This window comes from Nymphaea colorata, chromosome 8 (assembly GCF_008831285.2).
Source record: "Nymphaea colorata isolate Beijing-Zhang1983 chromosome 8, ASM883128v2, whole genome shotgun sequence".
NCBI classification, from domain to species: Eukaryota; Viridiplantae; Streptophyta; class Magnoliopsida; order Nymphaeales; family Nymphaeaceae; genus Nymphaea; species Nymphaea colorata.
In genome coordinates, this window is record NC_045145.1 from 7,726,020 (window position 1) to 7,735,076 (window position 9,057).

Genomic DNA, 9,057 nt, shown 5'->3' on the forward strand with positions numbered 1-9,057 from the left:
AGATATCTACATGTATTCTCCACGAAGCACAGAGTAGATTCAGTGGATGATTCAAGCTGGTTGTATGCTGCTTGGTGATAATGACCAGAATACCTATAGTCAGTAAAATGGGAGTTCCACTATAACAACAAAAATAGGTGGCCAAAAAGATAAAAAAAAAAAAACCCAACTTTTCTTCCTTTTTTTTTTTTCATTTTTGATTCCTATCTGTTGTGTACACCATGCCATGGTGATGCACGCAACTCACTACTCACTCTCGGATAAATTACTTTTAACTTTTAAGGCAATTTGGTGGCTCCATCCCTTATTAAATAATTTCTCCTCGGTTGCGTCAACAGAATCCTGTTCGGTCTGGTTGTAAGTCGAATTGTTAATGATGCAGCTCATGGTTGGTGGCACCAACGCGCCCATTCCAGCTGTTCACACTGGCCGTCTCTAACAAGATCCTTTATCTTTTCTCCTTTTGTTTGACGTTAAAGTCACTTCACGTATATTAGTTCACCGTTGGTTGGAAAAATAGATACCTGCTTTAGCCGTTTAGTAACTGTTACATTATTCTAGCTAGTTTTGAATTCCATACACAGAACCCACTCTTAGTTGCAGTTTTCCCACATAAGGCAGTACATGATCAGCCGGTGCTTCTATCAGTGCCTCAAGGGGAGATAGGGCACTGGGCAGTACGTGGCCTTTTTTATCATAAAAAGTAGTTCGGGGTGTGAGGCATTACCAAGCATGCTCTATAAGCCTTCGGGGTGTGAGGCATTACCAAGCATGTGGCGTGAGTCATACCAGGAAGGGGCCAAAAGGCTTTTATTTGGGGTGGTAAATGGAAAAAAAAAAAAAAAAGGAAGAAGTTCTATCCCTCAAAATTATAGAAACAAAAGCCAAGGCAACTTATATCAAATAAAAGATATGGTACTCAGAGAGGCACGCTATATATGTACTTTCTTTTTTTATTGGATTAACAAAGATCAGACATAACTCCTACTTCATATACATTCTATATATTTTGTTCCGATCCTTTCTCGACTTCAGAACTCATTTATTTATCATTGGGATCCATATAAGTGCCTAAAGAAGCAGACACAAGAACTGACTAAGACTTATTATGTGTCTCAACCCATGAGCTAACTCGGTTGCTAAGGAAGAAGTCTATATTTGATGGATCTAATCTTTCCGGTCGATGGTTATAATGTTCCAATGATATAAAAAAGAGAAAAAATAATTAAAAAGTTGGGTCTCATACAGATCAGGAACATCACTAACAATCTGAACCAGCACCACCGCGTGACGCCTGCTGATCCAGCATAACTAAAGACTTTATTTCAGATCTTCAATTGAGACCGGTGCCTTTGTCATATCTAGATCTTCCTACATGACCGTGCAGGTAGAGTCCTCCTCGCTGAAGAACCCGGCCGATTGCTGGCCATAGTGGTTTTGCCCGTGGCTGCTGCCACATGAGCAATATGGCGGCCTCTCATGGACGCCTTGGCAAGATTTAGGATAGTACCCATAGGGGTACTGCCCATAGTAACCCCAGCTAGCCGGTGCGCCGATCGCCGGAATCGAGTACACCTCAGTGGCGACCGCCGGCGTCTCTATCATTGCTGCCGCTGGAGCGGCTGGTTTGGGTGCTGACTTCTCTGGCTCTTTATCATCAGCCTTAGGTGCTGGATCTTTTTTCTTGTCATCTCCTTTCTTTTTGTCGTCATCCTTGTCGTCGTTCTTGGCCTTCTTCTTGTCCTCCGCTGGTTTCTCTCCTTTTGCCGCCGTCTCCTTCTTAGGCGCCCTCGCTTCTTTCTTCACACTTATCTCGTTCACTTCGTAACTGAGGATAAACTTGCCAACCTTGCGGCTGATCTTCTTCATGAACTTCTCGGGATCGAACGTCCCCGTGATTGTCACCGTGTTCTCCTTCTCATCGAAGTTCTTGGTCTGCAAATCTGCTCAGTCAATCGAGGCAAACATGCATCCATTAGAAGAATTTCACAACCTTAGAAACAATTAATCCACTAAGATTAGCACTAGCACTGTCCAAACGAATCGGCGATCACCCTCGTCGACAGAACATTAATCGCCAATAAGTGTCTTCACCATTAATTCCAGATCAGAATCTCTTTCGAATGACGCAAGTTCTTGCCCCACGATGGTTGTTAAAAAAAGTTGATGTAAAACTCAAAAAACATGCACATTTTAACCACCATATGGGTAGATTCAAGTTGTCTAGAATAAAGAAATACATTAATTTTTCAATGCTTCAATGGAACTATTTTTCTGTACTGCAAATTGTGATGCAATACTGTAGTTGAGTTTATCACTCCCCACCTAAGTACCAGAGCTGTCCTGTACCTCGGTGGACAGGGGAATGGGAAGGAGTTTCGGCTTCTTGGGGACCGGGTATATAAAGTTATATATAGTAAAGAGAGAGCAAGAAGGAGAGGCAGGGAATTTTACCACAAATACAAACGGAGCATAATGCTTTGGTGATCTTCTTCTGACAAGTAGGACAGTCCAATCTCACTTTCATTACAATCGAGTATACCTGAAGTTTTTCAAGAAGACGGAAACTGAATTTTGTTAGAGACTGGTTTGAAGATGAAAAACTTGGATTAAGGAAGAGTTACAAGGATGGAATGCTAAATGCAACCTTACCTTCGACATTCTGATGATGAAAGTGGGAACAGTACGCTGTGCGCGCAGTGGAAAGGGCGGGCAGGGGAGAGAGGTGAGGAAGTCAGTGTGAAATGAGAAGGGAGGAGGGAGGGAGGAACTCTCTGCGTGATACAGATGTAAGGCAAGGGTGTGAAAATATGAATAAATAGCGATCAATAATGGCGGCCGTCCAATAAGGTATGGACAAGTGCTCTCACAGAAATTGTTTGGTGGAAGGTGAGGCGTTGAAATCAACTTGGTTAGGTTGGCACAGCCAGGCAATCCGATCTCTGCACATGCTTCCAGTGGGTGTTACCTTCTCTCCAAAACAAGAACTTTTATAAATTTCTTGAAATTTTTTAATCTGCAGAGGGTCGGTAGGCACGTCGCAGGACTCTTCTTCACTGACTCTGGATTTTGGTGGAGGCTACTACTGTAGGCAATGTTGGAAATTAACTGCTCTGTATTCAGGATTCCGCAGTGACATGTAGACATTTCTGGATAAATCTGAATCACACCCATGTAGGAAACTATGGTCGCCTCAATGCGGATCTAGCTATACCATGTTGGCATTTTCTTAAATATTTCGGTCGATGAATCTTTTGACTTTTGACATTTGTCGGTGATGTAACTTTTTGCCGCCGGCCTGTTGCCTAAGTATGGCGGATCGAGAAGTTCAAGAAGATGTTAGCATTTAACAAATTCAAAAAGCGTACACCATGCGTTGGCTTTATATGTCAGAAATTTCAACCATTTCATAGAAGATCTGTAAAGCATACAAATGGAATATAAATTGGGCACAATGTATCAGGCCGCCACTAATAAGAGCTAGAAATCAACTGGAGCGTACACAAATAAGTTAAATATACTGAACATAAGGAACCCACGATTAATGAGGAAAGAAGGCAAGCATATTTCACATTTCGATTGAAAGTTTTAGGTTATTCATATAGAGAATGAGTTCATGCACCACCCTGTCCATGCCCTTGGATGAACTCAAATATATATATATATATATATATATATATATATATATATATATATATATATATATATAGTAGGGAGAAGGGTATTTTTGGAGTTTTAAAAAAGTAGTCTTTTTTTGGTCTTTTAACTTTTTTTTACTATTTTTTGTTCTTACAAAAAGATTCTTTTTTTACCAACCAGAAAACTTCTGGTCATTTCATACTTGGTGCACAATTTTTTATGCATGGGAAAGGTACATGTAACCATTTTCAACTCATATATGCCCTACAGACAGTACTGTAATTAAGATATGAAAATTGTTGCAAGTTGTCACGAACATTGAATATTTGAGGAACTGGGAACTTTAGTTTGTCCTAGCTGGTAGAAGACGTCGTAGTTTCTACTAGTCGATATTTGGTGGAAGGGATCCCGTGGATTTTAATGAGCTTCAGTGCATATTAGTTGATGAAGAACTTAAAAACGAGTGAGAATCCAAGGCATTGTAACAACAAAAATTCTTACTGGTTCGATGCACCAAACCATATGTTGATATTGGCAATGCATTTGTTTGATGTGCCTTCAACAATGCATGCATGATTTTGAAACTGTTCATACAGTAAGAGTTGTCATGTCACCGATGGAATAAAAACCAGGTGCCAGGTATGATCGTCAGTTGAGAAGGATATTTTAGGTGAAGGGCCCAGGTCAAATTGTTACAAAACTTTTTTACATAGTGATCTCAAGCTCTGATGAAATAACAAACATACTGTTGAATTTTGATCTCTTCCATTTAACCACTAGCTTTCTACGTAATCTAAGCGATTAAATGAAATACATCAAACTCCGGCGAGTTTTTTTCTGTTCAGTCAACACCTGAGTGTGTTTCCGTAAAACTTTTGGTACACTTTACTATCGATTTCTTTCATTAATTACACTTGATTTACATATAATTTAGGCACCTCAATGAAAGAAACCAAATCTTGAACAAGATTTTTTGTGATTCCATCAAATTTTTGTGTCTATTTTTGTAAAATTAATTTCAATTAATCCCATATCTCCCATAGTAAGCAATGATGGTTGTTCAAATGATAGAACCTTTGATAGGCCCATTAATTAGGTAGCCCAGTATTTTTGCGTGCATAATTCGTCATCATTAAAACACAAATGACAAAGAAAGTAAATAGGAATTGACGTGCATCATGAAATGACCAAGAGCGGCAATCGTTTGAATTACCTTTGACTGACTGTATTATTTGTATAACCATTTGTTGAGAATCCAAGTTCAGAAGGCATATGTGGAGTACTCTATACCAAACCGCCTATTTTAAAAAGCTGCACAAAAAGCAAAGCATATGCTTCACACCACAAAACAATGACTCCTACTTCGTCCATGCTCCAATGGGTGTAGAACCACGGTGTTGGGGGTCAGAATCCCTCCTCATTGGCAACTGGTCTCAAAGGGGAATGCCTCGTACCAGTCGAGCTGGTGGCCTGGTATAAACCTGATTATCTGTTTGATTCCTATGAGTGTTACTCCTTTAAATAGCAAACAGTCGAGCTGGTGGGCTGGTATAAACCTGATCAACTGTTTGATTCTTATGAGTGTTACTCCTTTAGATTTAGATAGCAAAAAGTAGACGTGCTACACTCCTTAACTTTTTATGAGACCATGTTACCTCCAATGAAAATGCAATGCCAGTAATAAATTTTCTATGCAGTATACCTACCCAATATGTGTCTGAATATCCTTTAATGTCGATGTTTCCATTAATCTTATACCACAATCTTGGACCCGTAGTTTTCTTTAGGTACCTCAAAATTCGATCAACCATTTTAACATTAATCAGCTTTGGAGGACTTATGTGTTGACTAACCAAGCTAACAACTAATGTAATGTCAGGTCTAGTAACCAAAATATGGATCAATGGGAGTGTCAATAGGCTTAGATCTAATTTTACCAGTCTCCTTGAGAAGATCGAGGAGTGTTGAGACATGAATATGCCTTTCTTCAATCTGGAGAATTATATGCCCAGGAAGTGCAATAGTCTTCCCAAGTCCTTGATTTCAAAGGCATTGTAGATAATTTTTTTAGTTTTGGCAATGATGTCCAAATTATTTCCAGTAATTATAATGTCATCAACATGTATGAGAATAATTACCAAGTTTTCTCCAATCCTCTTGATGAATACTAAATTGTTAGCATGACTATGAGAAAAGTGTTTTCCTTCTAGTGCCACACTCAATTTTTGATGTCACACTTTTCAAGATTGTTTTAGCCCATAAATTGATTTCTTGAGACGACACACTAGCCATGGGTTGTTTTCTTGAGAGTGTCTAGGGGAAGTTGCATGACTACTCATTCAGATCACCTTATAAGATGGCATTCTTGACATCTAGCTGGAACAACGACCATCCAAAGTTGCATGCCATAGAGATAAAATTCTTTTGGTGTTCATCTTTGCAATGTGTGCAAACGTCTCTTCATATTCTAGACCTTGAGTTTGAGTGTGTCCCTTTGCAACAATTTGGCTTTATGTCTTTCTATGAATCCATCATTATTGCACTTAGTTTTATATATCCACTTGCATCCAATGGGTCTCTTATTTTCATGTAAGATAGTGATGTCCCGTGTGTGATTTTTTCGAGGTGCACTGAGCTCTTCATTCATTGCCTGGACCCAAATAGGTTGAGTCTTTGCTTCTTGATATGAGACTGGATCATTCGGACGAGACATATTGCTTAGAAAGGCAGTATGCCATTTGGACAGATGCTGAAATTGAAGGTTCGTTGCCATGGATATATACTGGCAACATAAGTGACATAGTCATCAAGATGTCTGGGGTGATGATTGGTTCTTTATGATCTCTTAACATTAAGTTCCTCATGATCTTTGCCAGTCCGTGTTCCTGCATATTTTCCTCAGAGTTCTGAATGTGTTCAAGAAGCTATTCAGCCCGTTGAGATGTAGTTATCGCTATGCCAAACTCTTTGTACTCATCTATGCATGGTTGAATGATAACATTTGAGTCGATCTCCCCTTGTATATCTTAATCAAAGGAGTGAAAGAAAGGGTTTTCTTCATTGAAAATAACATCATGAGAAATCAGAAACTGATTTTGTTTCACATCATAACAACTGTAACCCTTTTTTGAGGATGAATATCCTGGAAACACTCACTTATTGCCTCTAGGACAGAGTTTGTCGACTTCCAATGTTTACAAAAGCGGTGCACCCAAATACATATATATGAGAGATCTTTAGTTCTTTTTGTAGCAAGATCTTTTTGTAACAAAATTTCAAGAGGAGCTTTTCCTTTTAGCTACCTGGAAAGAGAGCAATTTATGATATAGCATGTAGTGAGCACTGCATCGCTCCAATATAGAGGTCGGGATTTAGAGAGCCCTCACCAGTCTTCTTCGTCGTCACTCGGTCATGTATTATCACATTAGTAGGTGAAAAAATAACTTCACAATTCATGTCGCTAGTGATCTTAGAGATAGATAACGAGTTAAGAGGAGATGTCAGGCATATATAGAGCTTTAGATAAGCATGAAAAATAAAAGAACCATAAACAACCTGTGCCACTAACTTTCATGTGAGATCGGTTGACTATGGTACTGTAGTGCAACTTTTATGAGCAGAAAGATTCTTGGAAAAATCTCCATTCATGGTCATGTGCTCGCTGGCCCCAGAATCAATAGCCCACTAGTTGGATGAAACTGTACCTTTATTGCCAATTTCATAGTTCGACTGAGCTGAGGCAGTGACTACAAATTGAGATCCATCAACACAATGAAGCAGTTCATTGATCTTTTTTAAAAGAATCGGCATATCTGGTGATTCATATTTCTGCTTAGTAGCTGAGGTTTCGGCACTTGCTGTTGCATCTTTAGGTTTCTTCAAATCATTTGGCCTCCCATAGATGTACTGGCAATGGTCAAGGGTATGGCCATCCTTCTTACAGTGAGTACAAAATCTCTTTGTTCTGAGTCTGCCTTTGACATCAATGATACCTTTGTTAGCAACAAACGCAGGCTTCTCAGCCTGTTCACCATCACCACTAACAGCTCCAGGGTTCATCATGATTTTCCTAGATGAATCACTCAAAAGAAAAGAACATGCAGCGGACAGGAAAGGCAATGCTGACAACGTAAGAATCTACTTTCTCGCTGTTTCATACTCAGGTTCAAGACTAGCAGGAAGCTCAAATATTTTTTGCTGCTCATGGATTTTTTCTCTAGAACTCAATCTCTCAGTCATAAGATAATCTAACTCATCCCATTTACCATGCAGTTCTCCCAAATGTTCACTGAGAGGTTGAACTTCCCTTTAATGTTGCGGATGCTTTGAGACAAGTGGAACATTCGAGCAAGTTTATTCTTTTCACCATAAATATTCTTGGCTTTCTTCCATATTCGAGTGGCAGTTTGGGCAAAATACAACTCTTGAGCAATGTTGGGTTCCATAGAGTTGATCAGCCAAGACATGTCGAGAGGATTATTGGATCACCACTCTTTATATGAAGGATCATTCTCATTGGGCCTGGGGGATCTCCGGTGATATAATCAAGCTTTGACTTGCCACTGAGATAAAGCATGGCAGACTTGGACCATGCCAGATAATTTGTGCCATTCTATAGACTTCTATTTGAGAACCATATTCTCCACAAGCACTTAATGTGGTTCAGCCACTGGCCTATGTTCACGAGAGATAACCGGCCAACATGTTATAGATCAAATTATATTATCTTCCCTTTCAATGGAGCACATATATGAAGTTATATGGCACTTTTCCCATGAAGGGATAAAAATGGCACTGGCAAGATAATCAGATACCTCATCTATGTACATGAAAAAAGATAAAATAATAAATGACTAGATATGGCAAACTCACAACCACCTATGACATTTTAGGTAGTAAGTTATCAATGACCGAATTTCCTTCACTAGAATATCAAGATTAACCTGGCTTGGTTCAGATTGAACCTGCATCTATGAGAGAAGGAGAGAAATTTTATTCAGCCGTTCTCATGAGTACAAGATGGTGGTAATTTTTCATCATTATTTACATTCAGTTTACAAAAATGGGAATCAACAACATTCTCTTTTTGTTGGGATACGATAACATTTTATTTCTTATCTCTTGATAGCCACTTTTCAAACTGGACGATTTCCTTCAACACCATTGCCTTTGAGTTAGCATCGGTTAAGACTCTCCTTATCATTATCTCCATTGACATTGGGTTTACTTTCCATCATACTAAGCAGACTAGAAAGGCCCAGTTTGTTTTTCAAGGCATAGAATTTTGACTAGCTTAAGGATTTCATGAAGGTGTCTGCCAATTGATGCTGATGGAACAAATTGTGTACCAGTGATCCTTTTGACATCTCTTCTCTGACATAGAATCAACCTGAATGTTGTTAGGCCTGTTATGAAATA

At 39.2% G+C, this 9,057-nt stretch overlaps 1 protein-coding gene across 1 annotated transcript; it reads right to left on the reverse strand.

Annotated features, from left to right (window-relative positions):
* Positions 1-935: 935 nt before the first annotated feature.
* On the reverse strand, positions 936-2,785 carry LOC116259111 (uncharacterized). The gene is made up of 3 exons (XM_031636753.2): positions 2,653-2,785; positions 2,455-2,542; positions 936-1,943 (listed from the first exon to the last, which is right to left on the reverse strand). The coding sequence occupies exons 1-3, from the start codon at positions 2,659-2,661 to the stop codon at positions 1,372-1,374; spliced, it is 669 nt and encodes a 222-aa protein (XP_031492613.1). The 5' UTR covers positions 2,662-2,785; the 3' UTR covers positions 936-1,371.
* Positions 2,786-9,057: the final 6,272 nt, after the last annotated feature.

Bases quoted from the DNA above. Each gene is read 5' to 3' on its own strand.
- LOC116259111 (XM_031636753.2), bottom strand. The intron at 1,944-2,454 runs GTAAAATTCCCT...TTGACTGAGCAG, and splicing joins ATGCTCCGTTTGTATTTGTG to ATTTGCAGACCAAGAACTTC.